The sequence below is a fragment of the Artemia franciscana genome, chromosome 9, assembly GCF_032884065.1.
Source record: "Artemia franciscana chromosome 9, ASM3288406v1, whole genome shotgun sequence".
Classification (NCBI taxonomy): Eukaryota; Metazoa; Arthropoda; class Branchiopoda; order Anostraca; family Artemiidae; genus Artemia; species Artemia franciscana.
In genome coordinates, this window is record NC_088871.1 from 4,870,869 (window position 1) to 4,895,314 (window position 24,446).

Sequence of the window (24,446 nt, forward strand, 5' to 3'; positions counted from 1 at the left end):
TAGTTTGTATAGGCATTGAAGGGGGCTAGATGCTTTTCTCGGGCGGTTTTATGAAAAAAAAAGATATCGTAAAGGCCCAGTGTTTTACAACTGGACTCTTGGATATTCTATATCTAAGAGCCATCATCAGCAAAGCAGAGATAAATATAAAATAAAATGTGTGGCCATTAAACTAAAAAAAAAAAAAAAATTAAACAGCCTTGGCATCATCACTTCAAGGATGTTTTACCAGGACTGAAGAAAAAGCACGAAACAAGGCAGTTCATTCCGATAAAAACAAATCATGAACGAAATGCGCCTCCTTTTGAGTGTTTAAACGTAATTTGTTTCTTAAGGACTTTGGAATAAAATTTTCCTTTCTACAAGATTCCAAAAGTGCTTCTTGGTTATTTATACTAACATGGTCTGAATTTATTGAAACAAATTTCTTGACAATTTTGCTCAAAAATTTCTTAGATTGTCATTCTTTTAATGATTTTAAGTTTAATCTACTTCCAATTCCCCTTTTTAGGTATAGGACCATTTTTCAGCATTCATGGCATGTGTTACTGTACTTGAAATAGTCAGGTTGAACAGGTTCTCTAAGAATTCTTTGAACTTTTGGGATTGGATTTAAAAACAAAATGAGATTTGGAAAGGTATCTTTTAACCTCCACTGCCCCCCTTCAGACATGTGTAGCAAGGTTTCTATGCAATGGCTGTAAAAAAGCTTATGGTGAATGCTGCTTAAGTTAGATTTTCAGGAATGACTACATAGCAGTAGTTGAGGGGCGCTAAGTTATTTTTAGGCTACAGCTCCCAATTTCCCTTCTTTCTTGTTACCTACTTCCATTTCTACGCCCTTTCGAAAACCTGTTTGTACAAAGTATGTTTTTATGTGGTTCAAAATCTCCCTAAACAGTCCCTGAAAGTTTCAACTTCCTACTTTTAGCCTGAGTAGCCGTAGTAGTAACAATAATAGATAGAGTAGCTGTAGTAGTAGCAATATTTACAGTTTCTTTTGGTTAGTTCAATGTCCCTCTCAACACACCCTGACAGTTTCAACTTAATACCATAGGTTATTCCTAAGAAATTGCTCATACATCCTTTTGGGAACCTGAATGCAGCACTCATTGTGTTTTGATGTAGTTAAACAGTAGTTACGTGAGTGCCTAGTTCGACATACCCTTCCGCATGCCCTTAGTCAATTGATCATCCGGTCATCATTACCTTCCAGTTCCAACTTAATACCCTCAGTCCTTGAATTTCCTTCTTTTGACAGCCTGTGTGTTCATAACATGTTTCGATTTTCAAGAATTACCAAGTATTGATGGTTGAATTATTATGGTCAAGGAAGGTTCTCAAATTTAACTAATATTAGAAAATTATAATGACTAAACTCGTGGTACTCGGTGGTACTCTAAATATATCGAATATATACTGATAGTAGAGCTATGCTTTCCTCGTACATATTTTTATTTAGTTTTATCATTATTTTTCTGTTTCTCTTGTGACCCTATTTTACAAGACCAAGTTGTTAAGTTTTAACATAGAAATGATAAATCCGGTAACAATTGCAGGGTTTTACAGAACCTTTTGCATTCTGAACCCCTTGCGCAGAAAATTTTTACACATATAAATGTATATGATAAAATGTGTCCTTAGACCTGAAATGTTGGCATGTAATTATCACAAATGATTTAAGTTGCCCTGAATGATGTAACTTGGAAAAATAATCTATTCTTGGCTACGTTTGCCAAGATTGTTTTGAATCACTTGTTTTACTTGACAGCAAGGTCAACAATGGTTCCGATAGCACACGCAAATCTAACAATTTCACTTGCTTGCCTTCCATCTATAGATTCAGAAGAACAGGCTATATCATTTCTTTTTCTCATTACATCCAGTCTTCTTTGCCTTTCATTTACAGATCTTTCAGTTAGGGCCTCAGTAATTCTTCTTTTATTTACTTCCAATCTTGTTAGTCTTTTATCTACATATTCGTAAGAACGGAGGAATGAGAGGCAGGTCTGCTCCAGGTATAGATGGAATACCAACCGCACTTTGGAAATGGGGACGGGCGTGGCTGCTTCCTTTTATGGCAGGGATGTTTTCCGGTATATTGTGTTTAACAGTACAGAATGGCCCTTGTCTTGGGCTACGTCTGTTCTAGTGCCGTTATTTAAAAAGGGGGATATATTAGACCATGGGAATTATAGAGGTATAAGCCTAAGTAATGCGCTTAGTAAGGTTTTTGCTAAGATATTATGTTGTAGGATAGATAATTGGATAGACCAAAATAGAATTTTATCAGATTTGTAGGCAGGGTTCAGAAAAGGTTATAGTCGTATAGATCAGATTTTTATTTTATTAGGGATGATTAGGAAACAGGCTAGGAGAAAAGAGGGCAGGCTATTTATTGCATTTTTGATTTAAAAGGGGCGTTTGATGGAGTGGATAGAAGTTTAATGATAGAGTCGTTGTTAGCCCTAGGGCTAACAAACGCATTTGTTAAGATTATAGCATCTATGTACAATATAGTTAAGATTGTAGTACGGGTAGGCAAGGATTTCTCCAGGGCTATTAGGAGTAAACTTGGTGTTAAGCAGGGATGTACAATTTCCCCAAAGCTATTTTCATTGTATATTAATTATTTTTTAAGAATATTTGATAGGCAGAGGCGCCCCAAAAATTAAGCTTTCAAGTGCAAGCGTTATGGCATTACTTTTTGCGGATGATATAGCATTAGTAGCGGAAAGTAAAGAACATTTGCAACAACTGCTATATCTAGCATCTTCTTATTTTAGGAAGAAGAAACTAACATTAAACATAAAGAAGTCGGTGGTAATGGTTTTTAGGAAAAGTGGAGAACAGATAGATTCGCATTGTCAATTTACGTATGAAGGTAGGACTCCAGACTATGTAGATGAATTTCAGTACTTAGGATGTAGGCTTTCGTCAGATGGGAATGGAAGAAACATCTTAAAATAGTAGAAAATAAGGGGAATAGACTACTAGGATTGTTGAGTAAAAGTAGTATCAAGGAAATTAGGGATGTAGGACTGCTAAAGTATGTTTTTAAATGCTAGGGTTAGATCGACTTTGCATTACGGGGCGGAGCTTTGGTGGTTTGATAAGGGATAGAATTTAGAAAGAATGCAGTTGAGGTTTTTTAAACGTATGTTAGGCCTTGATAATAAGTTTAATGGGTTATTACTAAGAAGGGATATAGGAATAAAGAGTATGAGACAGAGTAGGTTAACTAGTATGGTTAAATATTGGGAAAGGGTGTCATCGATAGAAGATAATAGACTAGTTAAACAAGCATTTTTAATGATGCTTCAAGATAGGAGGAAGGATTCGTGGCCAAATCAGGTGAAGAATATATTAGACCGTGCAGGGCTAGGTAATTGCTGGAATGAGGGAAAGCGGATAGGAGAGATGGTAGGGACTGTATCTAGGTTAGTTGTTACTAGGCTAGAATCTTAGGAAGTTCAGGGTTGGCAAGCTGAGAAGGCCACCTCGCCGTTCCTTGAGATATATGCGGAGGTCAAGGAGAACTGGGGCGAAGAAATTTACCTAAAAGTAGGATTGGCTCCGGATGATTTGAAATGGGTAATGTATGTAAGGGGGAATTTTATGCATCTTGGAGAACGTAGGAAATATTTAGGGAGAAATAGATTGAGGGATGGTCTTTACAGTTGCCCTATGTGTGGAGAGATGGATGAGTCCTTGCATCATTTTTTAGGGGGTTGTAGGGAGTTGAGGGAGTTGCACTTAGAAATATTTGGTAGGGAGTTTGGGGGGAGTGAGTGGATTTTGGAAATTTTGAGAAGTAGGTGTTACTTAAGTATAAATAATATTGGAAAGTTCGTCCGAGTAGGTATGAGGCATCGTGATGCTTTCTTAAATAATTAGTTTAATGTCTTTTCAGTCTATGTTTGTTGCTGTATTTTTTCCACTTGTTTTGTGTATGTCACCATGGCCCAATTGGGCTTTCGTGTAAATAAATCTATCTATCTATATATGGTAAATGAACTGTAAGGCAGAAGCCACCTGTGCCAATAGTAAGTAAATCCTATAAAAAGGAGTTCTAGCAACAAAGAATTTATCGAGGAATCAATTTTTACGGTGATTCCAGATACACCAATATACGCCATATACACTAGATTCACCAAGTTTTGAATATCATGAATATCAAAATGAATATCAAGTCTGTAATGAATATCAAAATATCAACTTTGATTTGAAAAGGCTTTCGTAGAGCTTTTAAGCTTCCATTTATAAAGATTTTGCATTCTGCCTTTTTTTCTCGAAGGAACATCACGGGTGGGAGTTTTATTGTTTGCTTGCTGTCTTTTGGGCTTTTTTCAGGGGGTTATCATATAGAAAAAATAGCAACAAATTATAATTACAAGTTGCAGCATCGTTTTAGTTCAAAAAAGGTCCTCAACCACTAAGAAGCAAAAAAAGATTTAATCAGTCAAATACTTTTTCCTACTTGGTATTCACTTTGGAGATGAGAGGGGATCGAATCTTGTAACTAACTGACACAAAAAATTGCATGTATAAACAATTTTTTTTTTTTGGATATCCCGGTTTTTGATTCAGGAAAATTCGGGGAATCTGCGACAACTCTGGAAAATTCTGGTATCGTGAAACTACTGCTTATTTGTTCTGTGAAAGAGGCATAAAGCTACCACTCTTTTAAATTTTCCAGGGTTTTCAAATTTCAGTCCTCTCACAATATCCCAGAATGCATATTTTATCATTAGATATGTCAGGATTTTCTTTTCAAATCTTGCCAGCTTTAGCAAGTGAATCTTGGGATTTTTTAAAAGTCTAATTGGCAGCCCTGCCGAAATTTACTTTATATTTTTACACTTTTATCAAACATATTTTTGCATCCATCTATTACATACATCTCTCTACTACTCCCAGTTACAAAAAAGTGGTAAACCTTTATATGAACATAATATTCAGATAATCTTGAATCTACTAAAACATTCCTTTCCGTCACAAAATCTTTCCTTTAATTTTCTATAGAAATGTCATGATGATGATGAAAGCGACGATTTGATATGAATATGAAGTATACTAAATGTATATATAGATATGAAATATACTAAATGTTTATTTAGTATATGAAATATACTAAATTTATGGAATAAAAATTTATGTGCTATTTATGAACTAAAATTGTTTGCATATTGAGTATTTCTTGTTCAAAACTTTTCGATCTTTGATGCTCAACAAGATTCAATATATTTTATATGAAATCGCTGCTTTCACCATAATTATGGCCTTTCCGAACAAAACAAGAAAATTAAGGAGAATTAAAGTATTTCTGAACAGAATTTTCGACGGGAAGGAATGTTATATTTGGATTACAGCAGTCAATTATGATTAAAAATAAACAGTTCAAATAGGGATGATACTTTTTAATAGACGGTGAGAATGTAACAATTCCAAAACTTGACTGGATATTTCGGTCGCATGTATCAACATGTTATATTTTCACTGTTTTTTTAAAAGGTTTCATCCCTAGTTGAACTGTCATTTTCTTCGAAAATATACATACAGTTCAAAATAGGGATGAAACCTTGATTTTATGAAAATTATCTACGTTATTTTTCTCGTCATGGAAGCAGTGTGGTCTTTGAAATTATCTATTCTGATTTTAGTGGTAAGCTGGTTTTTTAGCTACTGAATATTATGATCTTGCAAAGGTTTACAAAACTGTCCCTATTGTACAGGGAAAGGGAATGTGCCTTCACTATTATTTCCAAAAAAAAAGAAATATTATAAAACTATAGGAAAAATCCAACTCCTGTGGTGCTTGGGTAAGCAAAAGCCACCTCGGTCGTAAAAAATGATTTCTTCTTCCCTCACACCTCTTTCCCTCTTATTTTAGGATTATTGCTATTTCACAGATTAAAAAAAAAGCTCAATTAAGGCTAAACTAGGAGGGCAAAATCGGATCGTCAAATAAGTAAAAACTGTTCGAGCTTAAAATGTGCGTTTGTCTAAAGCCATTCACCGCATGAAAGCCAAGTTTTATCACATACTTTGCATATTGAGATTGACATCCTGCCATATTGATTATTAAATGCTGTTTCTTCTAGGATTTAAGCATGCAAAGCCGCTAAAAAGAGCAAGAAAGAAATAGGCGTCCAAAAGCCATTGTTTTTGCATGAATATGCGCTATTGCATCGGTCTTCTTCACAAAAACACCTGTGACCCTTCCCACTACCTTCCAGCATGCACACGTGGTCTACCATGAACAGGTTAATTTGTATATCATATGTACATGATATACATCATGCTTCTAAAACGTTCATTTGCTGAAAAAAAATTTCGTGTAGTTTGATTTGCTAAAATTACATTGCTAAAACAAAATAGACACAATAGGCCTAGCGTGGATGCTTCAAGTTGTATATAGATCATACATATACGCTCAAAAAACATGGTTTATATTGAATAATTTCTCACTGGTCTCGGTGTCTCTGTCCATCTAACTGCATTTTATGTTAAGCTTTTCTGGTTCTGCTTATTTAAGATGGTTCTTCTTATTAAAGTTGAATGAATTTTCCATTCTCCTCCTTTTTATATGTTCAGAGTAGCATAATCAAGTATATATACACATATAGACTAATAAGTTTTATCTTGAAAAAGTAAAGGGCCTATTAAGTTATGTAGTTGGTTTAGTTTTAGCTATAGTTACCTACAGCTATATACCTATTAGCTATATTTACTTAAAAACGTGTCGTTTCTTGTTTGTGTTCTAATTCTTCTAATTATAGAATAGGAAATACTCGCATTCACTTAGTAAGGCTTCCTACAAGTGACACTTACACTAGAGCCATCTATAGTTATATAGCACAGTTAAGTTGTACAGTTTTACTTAATAAGGAAAGTATTCATCAAATCATGAGACAATATAAAGAAAATTAATGTCTTCAAAAAAAAACTGAATTGCTGTTGTTTTATTATAATTTAGTAGTTCAATTTAAAAAGACAAAATACAGAATCAAAATCTCATAAAATCTCGCTTAAACTATCCTACATATTCACCTAATGCTTAAAAATATGCTACATTTATTACCATCAATTGAATAGGGGTTTGAATAAAAAATAAATATGTCTTTCTATGATTGAGATTCTATATTCAAATATGTCTTTGCATTATCATTTCTAGATGGCAGTATTATTCTATTCTCTATATAGAATACAAGTGGCATTATCTTTTTATCCGGGTTTTTTAATATTTGAATTCTTAAAGATGCAAACAACCACATATAAAAAAAAAAAAACATCAGTTGGGTATCATCCGAAACCAATAACACAGTTGCATCGAAGACTGCCATTTAAATCATGTATGCTTGTACTAAGTTGGTCAGCGCACAGTGCTTGTTTCCATGCATGCTAAGATACAGGCATACTGACAACGTTTGTCAATAACATTGAAAATTCATTAAAAAAACGTCCTCTTATCCCCACATCTGAACAACTTTTTTCTCTTGTTCTTGACTGTCATGTTGCCAATTAAAAAACTTAATATTATCAAGGCACCATTATCTTGCAGATGGCAGCATTTTTTTCTGGTTAGACCAACTGAGTAGTTTCTTTAACTTACAACGTGTTAATTTGTTTATCCTTACTATAAAGGAATTATTTGCTTTATTTTTGTGAAGTTAATAGACCAATTTTGTCGTGTTCTTATATAATTGAGTTGCAAACATTGTTACATGAAATGCTTTCTTGTGCACACACAACCACATGTAAAAAAAAAATATATTGGTCGGGTATAGGCCAAAACCATTAACACAGTTGCATCGAAGACTGCCATATAAGTGGTGTCAATGACTGCCAATGGCCAGCATGCGTTGCTCATTTCACCACGTGCTAAAATACGGATACTGACAACGATTGTCAATATACAGCACTGACAATTCATACAAATGCCGTCTTATTCCAACATCTGAACAACTTTTTCTCGTTGTCTTGACTGTCATGGAAGTCAAAAACTTATTTTGTAGATGGCAGCATTTTTTTCTGGTTAGACCAACTCAGTAATTTCTTTAATTTACTTCGTGTTAATTTGTTAATCCTTACTATAAAGAAATTATTTGTTCTATTTTTGTAAAGCTTATAGACCAATCTTGTCGTGTTTTTATATAATTGAGTTGCAAACATTTTTACACGAAATGCTTTCGCATGGATTTTAATATTGTTATTATATCTTTATATGGCGTACAACGTGAATTTTTCTTATGTATATAATTTATGCTTTACGTCCCACGTAACTGTTCACTTTCATATTTTTACCTATTTTTAACTGTTCCTATTTTTATCTAAAAATAATAATAAAATGAATTTTCTAAAAATGATTCCTTAGGGAAACTTTTTATCCCAATAATCCGGCGTCAATACTTGCAAACTTGTTGGCGTTCAATTTGTGGTTAAATAAAATCCAAAAATGTTTTGCTTTTTATACTAAGTTGTGGTTTTTTCAAAAGATTAATTTTATTTTAAATAGTTTACAATGCTTTTGAAATACATACAAAAATATAAGCTGTATCAGAGAATAAAATACTTTAAAATGCCCCTTCCAGTTTGAAATTGCGATTATCACATGCCAATTTTAATCGCTTCTTAAATTACACTAGTTGCTTTACATTTTTGTACTAAGCAGTTGCTTTTAACTGTTTTAACCAAAAATATTTTGTTTTTTTATGCTAGGCAGTAGTTTTTTCCATAGATTAATTTTTTTTAAATAGTTTACAATGTTTTTGGAATACATGCGAGAATATAAGCTGTATCAATGAACAAAATGCTTTGAAATGCTCCTTGCAGTTTTAAATTGCGATTATCACACGTCAATTTTAATCGTTTCTTAAATTACAATACTTGCTTAAGTTTTCGTACTAAGCAGTTGTTTTTAACTACAAAAATTTTAATTTTAGTGTTTTCAATTTATTTCATTTTGGGGAAGGACTATCATCACATAGAGACATGGATCGAAGACACAGAAATAAGGAGAAACTCTGAACATATAAAAGAAAGAACAATGAAAAATCCATTCAACTTTAATAAGAAGAACCAGCTTAAATAAGGAGAACCAGAATAGCTTAACATAGAATGCAGATAGATGGACAGAGATACCAAGGACAGTGAGAAATTATTCAATATAAACCAAAAAGTAGGCTTACGAATATTTCTGACAGTATTATTTGCAAAATTAATGTAAATAGATATAAAAGTGAAATTGTCTTGGTCAAGAATACAAAATATTAATTTTTCAAAAAGTGAATGCTAGAACAGTCTTAATAGTATATTGTGTTACATAATTATAAAGTAAAAAGAGGTCATTGTAAGGCAATCAATTTACACCTACCCTAAGCAAGTGCTGTTGATTTAATGTTGTGTTTAAATTCAATAAGTATCATTTCGTCAAAATCTAAATTCTGCGGGTTCTAAATTCTCAGCTGTCTCAGCAAAAAAAAAAAAAAAAAATCCACCCGTAATCTTGTTTCTTTTCTATTTTCTGGACACTTGTTTATTTCTCTTACCATTCAGTTCTCTAACCTTTAATGAAATCATTATCTAGTCAATTGTAAACACAAGTAAATTATACTCTTAGGTAAAGGGTCTATGCACAAGTCTCTGGAACTAATTCGTTGACCAAGACTCCACACCAATAGATAGCAACATGTTTTATACCATAGATCAAGTAATTACGAAACACTCTGGTATGTATAGAGTATAAAAATGATTATAGCATAAAAAGTGTATATAGCATAAAAGTGATGACCAGCAACTAAGCTGTACTTCTCTGCAAAAAAAAGACATCCTAATTGTAAACTATTAAGAACAAATTCAAAGAATACTTTTAAAATTATTAATTTTGAGCGACGTGACGTCTTTTCTTAATGAGAGAAAGATGGGTTTATTAATATAAATAACAAAACAAAACAAGCAAATGGCCCGAAGCAAAGCTTGTTTGGAAGGAGTAATGTAATAAAGCTTAGCTGTAATAAATATTGAATTGATATGAGAAGCTCTAATTATGACTTTAAATAACGATGAAAGTTTTTGTTAGCAAGACGTAGAATGCGAAAGGGGATGCTTGGCTAGATTGCAAATTCAAGCAAAGGGTCATTCTGTTAGATAAGAGTTTTAAAAATATACTTCAAACAGCATGTCTTTCCCACCAATGTCTTCACCGCAAGGCGTAGGTCGGGGTATCAGGGTAGGTAAGGCATAGGTATCAGGGTAGGTCGGGGAGAGGGGATATATACCCCTCTCCAGTCACCTAATGCACATTCAATTTATGGAGTTAGCTCCAAATATTCCTTGCCTATCTTGAGACATAAATGTTTGTATTGTGTTTGCTGAAATCTTATATTTAACTTTGTATGTAATATGTAGAACCATATTAACCTTATTATATCCAACTATTTAACCTCCAATAAACCTACTTAATCTGGCTTACAAGTCTCTAGACTCAGGAACCGCCTCATAGACAATATTAGATTACAATAGACACGATACCCAATTTTTAGTACAATAATCTAGGTAATGACCTACTTTAAATAGGTCGACCCTATTAGTAATTTCAATAGGACGAAATGGCGCTACCAAGACATAGTATAACGTTTTTCACTACAATAGGTAAACTCTCTAGTTACATCATTACGACCGATTGCTTCGTTACAATTGGCAACTTCATTACATCTGTCCTCAACAGTTAGAGACGTCTTAATGTTAATTATTTAACAATTTTACGATAAGTTTCTTCAAAATAATGGTAGATGGTAATAAGTTTACCTAAGCTATGGCTGTGAGCTATTAATTTTATTCAAACGAAAATTTCGAAGGAACCTGTTCCAGTCATCATCAGGTTTAAATTCTTGCCCTATGGAGGCAAAATTCCCGAATTTATTGAGAACTAAGACCGAGGCCTATTTGACAATTTTTTAAATGTTTGAATTTTTAGAATTTGACAAACAAAGGATGATCGAGGATCATTTACTAACAGTGTTTGTCCCAGTAATGAAAAATGGAGAGGGGGTGTAAACGGAGGAATTTAGAAAAATGTGATATGCCCGTCCTTTTTCTGTCTATAGTTTCTGGACAGATTTTTATAGTAGTGTGGCTGACAGATGCAAATGTTATCTAGCAACGCTGTACAACACTGTTGCATTTCCTCCAGTCTCTACATTGCACCCTTCTGAAAAATCCTCACAAAAACTGATAAATTGAAAATTCCCTCCAATTTGTTCCGTTTCGCAAAATTCCTACTGAGATATCCAATTTGGCCCAATTCAAATCTCATCAATAGTCTTCCCACAGTAGATCCTAATTTAGCCGTTTTTTAAACTTATAAAGAAAAATAGCCGAAAGACCACAAGATATGCCTAAAGCCGACTTCGTTTTTTTTTTCTTTTTGCAGTGCTCCGTCATTTTTCTTTTTGTATAAAGATTGGTTTTCAATAAATAATAATAATTTAAAGGGGGGGAATGAGGGAAATCATATTTAATGTGGATGTAGTGTTGGCTGCACAGTTACTGCTGCTAATGATACGGCCATTACAAATATAACTAGTAATAATATTTTATTCATGATTGCATAACCCATGTATTATCATTATGGTAAACAAAAAATAAGCTGGTTGACAAACAGAAAAATTTACTTTCAACAGAAAACACAAAGTTATATTAGAATTTAAAATAGCAGGATTTAACTCATATTAGAAATCAAAACAAATATAAATCACAACAAATAAATAAAGCAAATTTATTTCCAGCAAAAGGAAAAGGCTCCCTCGAATCTGCCAGTGGCAAGAATGGTAATTTTTACTAAAACGAATCCTGTTTTGGAGACTATTCTTTATTTCAGAATAAATGGTGCTGTTTTCTTTGAGGGATTTTGACTGGACAAAAAGCTCCTTTATTATATTAAATAAAAAAAAACAAGTTTTTCCAACTGAAAGTAAGGAGCGACATTAAAACTTAAAACGAACAGAAATTATTCCGTATAGATAGATATTTATTGCAACAAAAGCCACTTTTGGCCATGGCAAAAAAAAAAAAAAAAAAAAAAGAAACAACCACAAATAACACAAAAATAATGGCACAGGATACATGATTATATGACAAAAAAAAAAACAACAACAAAAAACAAGTCGACTTTCGAATAGTAAGACCATTCTGGACAAAATTTCCCACTGCCATTATATTTACTTTCGACTTCAAAATTCCAAGAAGGGGCTCACAACCACCCACCCTAAGAAAGCTCCCTCTTACATCATTTAGCCCCTGACACCTGAAAAGAAAATGGTCCAGCCCATCAAAATTACCGCAAATCGGGCAAGTATACCGCATTTCCGGGTAACATCTTTTTTTTCAAACACTATAAAAAGGGAGACAATTTGTTCGCACCTGCATCCAAGACCTCAGGGATACTTTTGGAATCCCTAATTTAAAATAAAACTCTTCGCCATATTTTTCTTTTACCTTATAGTACGAACTTAAGCGTGCCGACTGGCTAAGGTCACTCCACCATTTCTGGATTTCTTGATCTTCCAGCCTTAATTAAATCTCTAACAGAAAAAGTTTGTGATCTGACATTGGATATCACCTCCATTCCACGCATACGATAAACCTGTGCTGTCCAGGAGTTTTTTGATATGGAAGGGCCATGAAGATTTTTGTCCCAGGACAAGTAATTCATCATACGCTGCTCTGATGAGTCTTGAATTTAATTAACTGGGTATGTCTATGTTTTCTCGTGGTTAAAAGTCCCAAATCTCCCTTAATGAAAAGTGTGTGGGTTGTGGTGTGAAGACCTAGCATTCGTTTATAATATTGTAGCTGTAGAGAAAGGGATGTTCCCTCTTCAGTGCCCCGCTCTTTACGCATTTTAAGGGGTGTTTCCCTCTATTTTCTAAAATGAGGCAAATTTTCTCAGGCTCTTAACTTAAGTTTGATGGATAAGACTAAACTTGATGACTAAATTCGATTCTTTTGATGTAACTATTGGTATCGAAATTCTGTTTTTTAGAGTTTCGGTTACCATTGAACCGGGTCGCTCCTTATACATGTTTTGACATGGAAACTTTTGAAAAAAGAAAGGCGGCCTAGTTGCCCTCCAATTTTGATTGCTTAAAAAATTTAAGTTCGTTACCACGAAATGTTTGATTCGGTAATGACAGTAATTTATTGAAACTTAGCCTTACTTTTTGAAAACAACGCAATATTTGGTTTAACTTTCGCAAAGGATTTAAGACATCTTTGCTGAATCCACCAACACTTTCTGGTGGTTCGATGGAACATATTTTATTCAAATGTTTCCAGGATAACGTCAGATGTTCAATCAGAATGTCCAGGAACGCACTACGTCGGTTGTTTGACAACGCATGAATTAATTCGTCTAAGAAGAGAGTTTTTTCGTCAGTATCAAAAGGTAAATTACTACCAAATGGAAACAAATAGTAGTAATGATGAATTGTGTCACTCATTTCCTTTTGGTTTAGCCTTGTTTTCAATTCTGACGTCAAATTGAAAATCGCTTCGGATTTCTGTTCTAATCTTTGGTTGTTTTGGTATTGAATCATTTTTATTCTCGTTTCACCTTCATTTCCGTCAAGAATTAGGGTGTTAAGGATTTTATCCGAACTGTTTAAAAAACTGTGTGTGAATTCAAATTTGGTAATTTTTCGACTACTAATTGTTTCATAACTCCACGAATTTGATTGAAAAGGGAAAGTTGGCCAGTTCATTCTTTGGCTCTTATTTAGAAGCTCTTTTGAGGAGTGGAAATCATTCTGAGCAATTATAGGAAGAAGAGGAAATAATGCTGTTTCTAAAATAAAAATTAGAATCTTAACCAAAAAAGATATCGAATGGTCATGGATTTTCTTAAATTGAGCTCTAATTTCTTCTTTCTCTTCTAACATACTTATATGACCATTTTGTTCTAGCATACTTATCGCATCATCTACCGTAGTCGCTTGAAGTTGTCGTTTCCAGGCTTCTAGATATTCTTTCGTATCATCGTCAACGAGTTGGATATCAAAACGCTTATTCAAAGGATAAGAAAAATTAACGTTGATATGCTTATAGTCGTCAAAATTGTCAATAATGGCGTCTAATAATACAATTAACTGTCCATATACCATCATTTTTATGATTAAATTTTTGAAAGTAAATTCTGAATCATTGTCGCAGCAAAGCTTTTCCATCAAACTATTAATGCAACGAAGATCATGACTGACGTCTAGAGAACAAATTTGGTTTGTTGGGAACCTTATCAGGCGATAACTAAAATAAAAATAATAGAATTCATATGCTGCGTTTACGCTATCCAGTTTACAAATAGTTTCTAAATGTAACGGTTCGTATTTTTTGATAATTTCATCTAGCATATATATTTTCTTGTAGGTGCTAGTTGGACAAATAGCTGGATAAACTCTTTTAAAACTATTGGCTATTTCACTGAGCATCAGATCCCCATCAGTATGAAAAATAGTAACTCCAGCGACAGCTCTGCTTATTGCTTCAATAAAGTCAACCATTCTATAATCTTCCCATTGCTTGCATGCTTCTTGGGAAATAGACTTACTGGTGTTTGATGGTGTAAATCTTGGCCATAGTGTTTCATATTGTTGGCGTTGCAAGTGTTTGCAAAGGTGGTTGATGGGTTCATTCTTGGCCATACAATACTGGACTTCTAACCTTAGTAAATCATCGTGATAATTTTTAAAAGAAAAGGGCTTTTTAGTAATACATACGATAACATAATTGACTTCAAGCCCCCTCAGTGAAAAAGTACAATGATCATTTCGTCGTTCGAAGGCGGAACTTATTGAATGAACATTCATAGAAGTGAAACCGTGGTCTATATTCGAGTCCTCAGTTGAAAGCCCTTTCAAATAGCTTAAAACTTCATCACTATACTCTGGAGCACCGGACCCATCTTTCCCGATCCTAGAATTAAAAAATAAGTACGCAAAATATTTTATCTTTAACTGCTTAAAGAACATAATCGACTAATAGACGAGCTAACATGAAGACGGGCCTATTAAGTAGACATGAGTGTTTTTATCTCCTATCATCAAATGAGCTTTGTAGATTATTGCCTCTATTATACTTTCCTAAATTTAATAGGAAGAAGAATTCAAGTTCAATGAAATAGAAAAAAATTATATACTTTTTATTACTAAATTCTGGATGCCGGTAAAACTGCATGAAAAAGCCTCACGATTTCTCTGGGTAGAATTTCTGAGCTTTGTCAGATGGACAGCTCCCGCGGTGTCACAAGAGTTAATACAGCTGTACTTAATGAAATGTTACCAAAACCAGAAATTACCAGTTAACTCCTACTAAGCCTTCTTTTATCATGAGTGTTATTTGTACTTTAGCAAAAACAATTTTTATTTCGATAGTTTGTAGTGTTTAAATGTTCATTACTTTGTTTTTGTTATCAGTTTGTAAGCCTATTAGTCAGTTTGTTTGTTTGTTATAAGTCGGTTTGTTATTAGTCAGTTAGTTATTAGTTAGTTTGTTATTAGTTCGTATTTGTCATCATAACACAAACAAAACTTAAAATCTATAGCTTGGAAAAAGGTTAAAATAAAAATTAAATTATTAATAAAATTTAAAAATAAACACGTAGGAAGATAGTTTTTAGGCTTCATCTCTTGTCAATTCAAGGAAATTTCCTACAAACTAGCTTTAAAATTATATGAGCGTTATATGATCATAATCGTTATATGCACTTTACAAAAAACAAATTGCATTTTAATCAGTTTGTATTTTTTATTTGTTTAATAGTTTGTTTGTTATCAGTCTGTTATTAGTTCGTATTAGTCATAACACAGACTAACAAACAAGCAACCAAAATCTTAAAATCACCAAGAAATACTGAAAAGAGCTAATGAATGCGGATTAACAGTTTAATATATAAGCATATCCACTCTTGAAGGTCACGGAGATTTTGGTTTTATCATTGTTATAAAAGTGCTATAAAGGAGGAGCGAACGTAGCTCTACTGGCCTTAGGCGGCTTAGTACTGCAACGTGTTGTTAGTAGTGTTTGTGGTAAGTTTTGTTGGCATTAAGTTTGACTTAACTATTCATTGTAATTTCTGTTCGTTTTGAGCTGTATTTATTTATTGATAGTAATTTATGATAGAACATCGGATGAATGTGGATAATTTGTAGATAGTTGGATTGAAAATCCGTATAATGTTTGGCCTGTCAATAAATTAGGGGTCAATAAAGCCTTCCTGACCCCCTTCCTATTACAACCATGAATAAAAACGAGCCACTTTTATGAGCTTCAGTAATTTTTATTGTCTCAAAATCCTAAGAGATCAAACTTTTCCTCAAAATTTTATAGGTTTCCAAGGTAACATATGAATCAAATAGTTTAAAGTTATAAAATTTTGGTAGTTTTCAATTGTAAAGGTCTTAAGACCATGTAATATCTTCAAGAACTATACAAGTTTCCAAGTTAGTAATAGATTCATATAGTCTACTTGTATGATTTCCAGTAATTTACAAACTCTCAAAATATTGAAAAATTTTGCTATTCCCTCAAAACTGTAGAAGGTTCCAAGGTAAAATGTCCATTTACTCTATAATAAATCTTGGTATTCCATATTCGAAAAATTTATATTTTCTGCAAAAATCCTACATGTTTTCAAGTTAACAAACGAAAGGGCTCATCGAAGATAGTTAGATTGAAAATCCATATAATGTTTGACCTTATAATAGGAATAAAGCCTTTGTGAACCCCTTCCTATTACAACCATGAATAAAAACGAACCACTTTTATGAGCTTCAGTAATTTTCAAGTCTCAAAATCCTGAAAGATCATACTTTTACTCAAAAATGTATAAGTTTCCAAAGTATACATATGACCCATCTAGTTTAAAATTATAAGACTTTGGTAGTTTTCTATTCTCAAAAGTACTAAAAGCTCGTAATTTCTTCAAGAACCATAAAAGTTTCCAAGTTAGTAATAGATTCACATATTCTACTTTTAATGGTTTTTTAGTAATTTTCACAGAAATTTATGTACAAACATTAGCTTTTTATAAGACTTCCTGGTGATCTTTTTTTATAATATGTTTTTTTTTTTGGTTTCAGCTATGTTTTTGGTTTCTGCAGTTGGAAGATGAATTTTCAGTCGCAAAATATTGAAGGATCATACTTTTACTCAAAAAGGTATAAGTTTCCAAAGTATACATGAGTATATTGATTTTTTGCCAAGTCTTCTCCATTCAATTGTGGAAAAACTTTTTTTTCAAAAAAGATTTAAAACAACATATCTATGCATCCTTTTGGTGAACATTCGGTGACTGGGATGTGTTGGAGCTAGGCTTGGATTATGTTATTTTGTATATTCTAGGGGAATAGCAAGATTGCTTTCTTAAGGATAGGTTTTAGTTAGAAAGTGTTTTAGTGTCTCTGTCTTTCTTTTCGGGGTAATTTAAACCCTTTTCTTTTTTCGTTCATCAAGATATATTAGTAACTTTAGAGTGTTAATACCGAGCCAATAATTGGCAGCGAGAGACGACAAAAAGCTGGTGGAAAAGAAACGTTCACCAAAAGCCCAAAATGCTAGGTTTCAAAATATAAAATAGCCTAGAAATCTTGACAAAAAATTAGGTATTATTTATAGGTTTTATCCCACTTTTATGAGCTTCAGCAATTTTCAAGTCTCAAAATCCTGAAAGATCATACTTATACTCAAAAAGGTATAAGTCTCCAAAGTATACATAGGAGTCATCTAGTTTAAAATTATACGACTTTGGTAGTTTTCTATTCTCAAAAGTACTAAAATTGATAATTTCTTCAAGAACTATAAAAGATTCCAAGTTAGTCATAGATTCACATAGTCTACTTTTAATGATTTTTAGTAATTTTCACAGAAATTTATGGACGAGCATTACTTTTTTATAAGACTTTTACTGGTGATCTTTTATTATAATATGTTTTCTTTTTGGTTTCAGCTATGTTTTTGGTTTCTGCAGTTGGAAGATGAATTTTCAAAGTCTCAAAATATTGAAAAATATTGAGTAATTAGGGGATAAAACAAAATTACAATGGAACGAAGGAACTATTAATGGGAAAAGCTGGAAAATAATTATTTTGGTCTGCAGGACCAAATCATGTGAAATTACACCTGATTTTGAATGAATCCAACCATATAAAGTAAAAGGCATGGACAGACTTTGGCTAGAAGAAATGTGACAAGAAGCATCACAACAAAAACAAAAATTGCAGCTTAATTGACTATTTAGGGGTATTTCCCCTTTTTCTAAAATCAGGCAAGTCTTCTCTGGCTTTTGAGGGTAGCATTAAACTTAATGACGTTAATATATTTTGAATCTGCACAAAAGCCAATTCCAATCAATTGTCGTCAAAATGCCATTTCTTTACGTTTTGTTTAGTATACAGCCGATTCGCTCCTTTCTTACAGTTCTTTAACATGAACTGTTTGATAGAACTTTGTTTGCTTCATGTCCTTTTATTTAAATTAATTATACTGCAAATTGGAGCTTTTATTTACTTGGTGTCCTTTTATTTAAATTAATTATACTGCAAATTGGAGCTACATTTTTTCAGTTCTGGAAGCTTTATTTATGCTATCACTGTAGTAAGTCCTATTGAAATGTGCGCCATTTGAAAAATGAAAAAAAAAACAAATTCAAATATAGTTTTGGGAAGCTGCTAGTTCTAAAAACAAAAATTAGTCTATAATTTGTTGGACTTCAAACGCAAATTACAATTTAAAAAAAAAAAAAAATTGTAATTGTTTAAATTCTTGCACACAAATTTGTCGGAAATCAAACTTTTTTACAGCGTAGTTAGCATGTTGCAGTGCAGAAGAATTGACTATATAGTATATTATTTCCAACTCAATAGGCCAGAGAATATGTTACGCTTAATGGAATGACTAAGAGTAAATTGACTCACCCTATCTCCTCTAGCAAGTCCTCGTATATCACATCAGTTCTGATGACAGCTATTTCGTTTCTTTGAAGTCCTTCTTCAAGCAAATATTGATGCAGCTCCTTTACTTTATTTTCCAAATCCTTAGAATCTTCTACAAGAACAAATTGTGGTGTTTTTCCAATAACTCGCGTACCAGGGCTGAAATTCTTTCTTTCAAATTTTGGGTATTTTAAATCACCGACGTCTATGGATTCATTTCTATCTAGGACAACATCTAGGAGAGCATGTATGCATGCCGTGTATCTCAGACTATCTGTGAGATATACTTGTCGGCCAGAGTGTGACATTTTGTTATTTTCTATTTTTAAAAGGGAGAGAGGTTGATAGAAGTTTTTTAGCATTGGTATGACTGAATATGATGTATACCAGCAAAAATTTGAATAATCAATCGCTTTAAAGAGCTCATATATTCTATTTGTGTCATCAAAGTTGATAATATCTGCTGATACATCATCAATAAATATCTTAAATGTTGGGTCTAATTCATAATTGTCAACATAAAACAAGGCCTTTGAATCAATGTCGATAAGATTCTTACCCCCAATAAATCTTATTAGGTTCGACATTTCCTCGCTCTTCTTAAAAACAATTCGTGCAAGCTGTTTTTCAACGGTTTGCCAAAACATTCTTTTTATAAACTGTATGGTAATGTCATTCCGATGGAAAACAATTATAATTTCTTTGGCGCTATTCGGGTTTTGTCTACGCAACTGCCAAAGCTCAAAAAATACCTGTACCATTTTTAGCAAAAGACAATACGTTTTGCCTGTCCCTGGTAGACCAGTTATTTGTAAGTAAGGTTGATTACTTTCCACTATCACTTTCTGTGCAGGGGTTAAAAATATCCCAGATACATCTTTGTTCATTCTCTTGGCTTTTTGTTTGTACTCTTCATCTAATTCTTTCTTTACAATTCCGTCTTCTTCTAATTTCAATGTACCCAATTTTATATAGCTCTGAAGATATGTACCATAGAACCTGAAATAGATGCAATAAGAAGAAAAAAAAACTGAAAATAATAGTTTTAACCGTTTGAAATAAATAGCCAAAATCCAGTTGACGTCCATAATGTGTATTAAGTAAATTCAGAAATTAAGAATAGATACAATTAGAAAAAGTAATTAAGCAACAAATGACAAAACAGGACAAGGGAACTTCAAAGTGGAGAATGCTCCTTAACTCCCCTCTTCTTAGAGCTTAATTCAAACTAATTACCTCAGATTTAAGTTGTTCTCATGTAGGCTATGGAAGATTTGAAGTTAAGAAGTGCCCGGGTCCGGCTTGACAAGCCCTAGACAGTAGAGAAAACCCTTTGCACACCTCATAGCAGTGAGATGGTGTGAACGTCGCAAAGCCAAGAGAAGTGGCCGCCAAAGTGCACCGAATGACCCACAGGACTTGACCCGCAGAATATCAGCTGCTGGAACCTTTGTTCCATCAAATGTTCACTAACGCAAGCTTTCGTAGCTGAAGAATTTTATTTATATAACTAAGACATACTCTGTGTTTTAAGAGACAAAAATGAATGGACGAACCACACTTGACCAAAGAGCCCCTTCGGGTAAAGAGGTCACTTTGTTAAATTCAGACCCAATGAATAGATCCAGCCTCACAGGAGTGGGAATAATCATGACACCCAAGATCGCATCGAAACTCATAGACTATGAAGCAGTGTCTTACAGAATCGTTTTGGTCCCTTTAAAGCTCCCGAGCAATAGCCTGACAAAACTATCTGTATATGCCCAAATTCGTGACGCCCCTGACCCCCTGAAAGACAAAATCTATGCCAACATCCAACTGACTCTGAACGAAATCCCTCGTAAGGACATCCTTGTAATCGATGGTGACTTCAATGCCAGGATTGGTACGAGACTAAACAATTCTGAATAGGCCATTGGCAACCATTGGGCGACCAATGTATTAGCATAGTTACCAGACTTCTCATGTTTGCTATGCTGAATAATCTCAGTGTGGCTAGTACAATGTTTAAACATAAATCGTCCCACAGTTACACTTAAAGGTCACGAGATGGACGAACCCGAGCCCAAATGGACTATTTACTTGTTTCTCGTTGCTGGAAGCCAATGATTGAAGACTAATATAATAATTGCTTCTGGTGTAAATTCAAATTTAAGCACCTTTTCAGCTCTTGAAAATGACCAAAATATGGGGTATAAAAAAGGCTTAAAACACTGGTCTCAAACTTTAAAACATTGGCTTTTAACTTACTGGTTCATTGTAAATCCTTTTTTTTTATGTTATACAATGCACAAGAACTGATTTTCTACAATTAAGTTTAATAAATAATAAGCTTTATTACTCAGGAATTTCCATCATTTTGTATTCTTCTGTCGAATTTCAAATAAAGGCTGGGTTTTTGGTCGTTTTTATCAATATTAATGGCAACTGCGAAATATTTACCTGTTCTTTTTTCACTAGGCTGCTCTGAGGGAATGTAACTGTAGACTCTCTCGTTCGTCTTTGAATTGTCTTAAGTGCACCAAAAATCAAAGATACCAACTACTCACCAGAAATATAACCAAGCCACAACAACAAATTAGTACTCACAACTCCACCGAAAATCGCAAGTCATAACATGGTAATGAACATGTCTTAAAGTATGAACCATATTTTTTTTTCTAATGCATGAAACAACAGTGAAGTTTTTAAAACCTTTAGAATTGTTTTAAATTGTGCACCTAATCCCATAACCCAGAAGATAATCGTGCTCTAACAGTCTATTCCATACAGAATATGAAACTAAATTTATTGGGCCTGAATTAAACGGAAGCAAATGAGAGATGCACCAAACAGCAACAGACAACAACTCCTCATCACAGAGATGATCAAAGTAAAAAAGACAATTTTTAGTTACACACCAGTCCCCTCTTTTAAAACTTGGGCTAATTTCTGCTTTTCTTATGAATTTCGCAAAACTAAAATTGTCAATTCCTTGGAGTATTTTTAAGTATATACTTTGATCAGTACATTCAGGACTCTTGATCAGTGCCCAAAAATCTACCGTCCAAAATAAGACTTTTCACTAGGTTGCTTTGGACTCTCTTGTTCGTCTTTGAATTGTCGCAAGTGCACCAGAACCCGAAGATAACAAATCCTCCCTGGATATATAATCTAGCCATAACAACCACTTAGTACTCTCCATCAAAAACATTACAACTCCACCAGAAACCACAAGCCATAGCATAGCTAAGGAAATGTATTAAAGTACAAACCAGACTTTTTTTTTCTAATGCATTAACAACACTGAAGTTTTTAAAACGATCAAAAAATTACAAATTGTGCATAACCCCATAACAAAGAAGATGATTGTTTAAGAAGAAAATCTAGCGAAAAATAAGACATTTCAGTATGTCTATGATTTGAATTCTGTCACTTGACATTCTTCCCTTGTGATGTTATGAAAACAAATAGATGTTACAGTTTACAGTGTTATGGGTTTATTTGAGTCATATTTTAGCCGCTAGACAGCTACGAAAGAAGAAATTTGTATAGATATACAAAACATTATTTTAAGGTATATATTATTTTGCAAAATATAGGTAAAGATTATAAAAAATTTTATTTTCAATTGAAAGCTTATGAAATAGGCAATACATCACTGTTTGGTAGAAAGTAAGTTTGTGTCCTCTCTGATGTTGGTTTCCACTTGACTAGTAAAATTATTACTACACTGAATTTAAGAAATTTTTTCTCAATTTGAAGAAAAATATGCCTTTCATCCAATTTTTGATCCCTCCCAGTTTAACCGTTGCTAACCCCAACTACTTGGATAATCCAAGTTCATAAACAAAAGTTTCCTGTATTTTTATTTGGTATTATGAACCGCTGCTAGTGAGAAATAGGTTAACTACAAAAATACTGGTAACTATAAAAAAAGTTTTTAATTTTTTTTTGTGTGTTTTTTTCCTTTTTTCACATCTGCTTTGCTGAACACGGCCCTTAGATATAGGGCCGAAATATTCAAAGGAAAGGTGTCACCACTGTCTTCATTTACACTTCTTCACTTACAAAAAAAAAACTCTATTCTTGTTTATATTTCTTTATATATATATATTACTTTATAATTTAATTGTGGCTTTTTACATTTTAGAATATGTGTGCTATGAATCGTTTTTTTTTAACTACATAATAAATTTTATAAGATATTTGATAAATTTGATAGGAGCCTTTAGGAGGGGGGGGGCACGAAGACTTGGCATAGCATTGGTGACATGTATACTTTATATTTGGCTGATTGAACAGTTCAAAAACTTAAATTACATCTAAACTTTTATATACTCACTTGGTATGAAAAAGAAACATTCTTTAATTTCTTACTCTTCACTTCAACCCAGTAGCACAACTCACAAAAGCATTTGATCTAGAATGTAGAGAATTTATTCATACTAACCACGCCAACAGCATCCTGAGTGAGTATTGACTACTTTCATTAGCAGCATTATATTCTGCTTTTATTGTACTCAGTCCTTTGATTTCTTGTAAATAATTGTCTTGGAATAGGGCATCTTCAAAATTGATTGTCGCTTCTTCTGGACGCTTGATATTTACAAATAGAGTAAAATATTTAATAGTAGGAAGTTTGCAGTCATGCTTCTTCAAAAACGTTTCAATTTCTTTGGTAACACGTTCTTTTTGTGTTATTTTTAAGTTTACATTGTCTTTTGCTTTGTTTTTGGGTTTAGACAGAATTTTTTGTATGATTTCGTAATCCTGCTTTGATGGATTAGTATGCAATTCAAAAGCTTTAACCTCTAAAACAATCACTGATGAATTTGTTACTAGTAAAAAATCACCCAATTCTTCATTTTTATCAATAGGTTTAAGACTGTAAAAAATATAAATTGGGAGGTTTGATTTTATTATTTCCTCATAAACTTTAAACTCTGCAATAAATCCACGCTCCTCTTGATCTCCAATTTTCGTGATCACCTTTGGAAATGCGTGGAGATCTTTAACATCAAAGGGATTGGTTTTTCCAATGTGGTCCAACAAAACAAGTTCTGCTGTTTGTAAAAAAGGCCTGGTTGTACATTCTCCTGGAAGTTGTACTTTTTCACAGCACATACACTCTTTTAAAGGAACTTTAAGGGTCATTTTTTTTTGCTTAAACCTTGTGTTTCTTGGACTATAAAACTCACTGAGAAATGTCATATTTTTGCTTCCATTCTCACAGAGATTGGAAAACCAATTTTCATTCAGTGTATTATGATATTTGACATCTTTATTTCTTGGTTCTGTGCAAAGGCTGTGTAACTGAAATCAAAAGAATGTATAAGATTTTATCTTCTTATGACAAGGACTATAAACCAATTGTATAGACAAGATAATAGTGCATAAATAGTGATCTTGAAAAAAAAAAAACAGAAATATAATGAGTAAATTATAGAAGTTGGGGCTAATTTAGAAGTTAGAGAAATA

At 33.1% G+C, this 24,446-nt stretch overlaps 1 protein-coding gene across 3 annotated transcripts in view; it reads right to left on the reverse strand.

Moving 5' to 3' along the window:
* Positions 1–11,580: 11,580 nt before the first annotated feature.
* Positions 11,581–24,446, reverse strand: part of LOC136030924 (uncharacterized) — a 307,594-nt gene continuing 294,728 nt past the window's right edge. For all 3 annotated transcript variants that reach the window (XM_065710028.1, XM_065710026.1, XM_065710027.1), the window contains exons 2-4: positions 23,419–24,281; positions 18,969–19,985; positions 11,581–14,970 (exon numbers count right to left, since the gene is read on the reverse strand). In XM_065710028.1, coding sequence (XP_065566100.1) covers positions 13,122–14,970; positions 18,969–19,985; positions 23,419–24,179 — 3,627 coding nt within the window. In that variant the 5' untranslated portion in view covers positions 24,180–24,281 and the 3' untranslated portion in view covers positions 11,581–13,121. The remainder of the gene's footprint in view (positions 14,971–18,968; positions 19,986–23,418; positions 24,282–24,446) is intronic.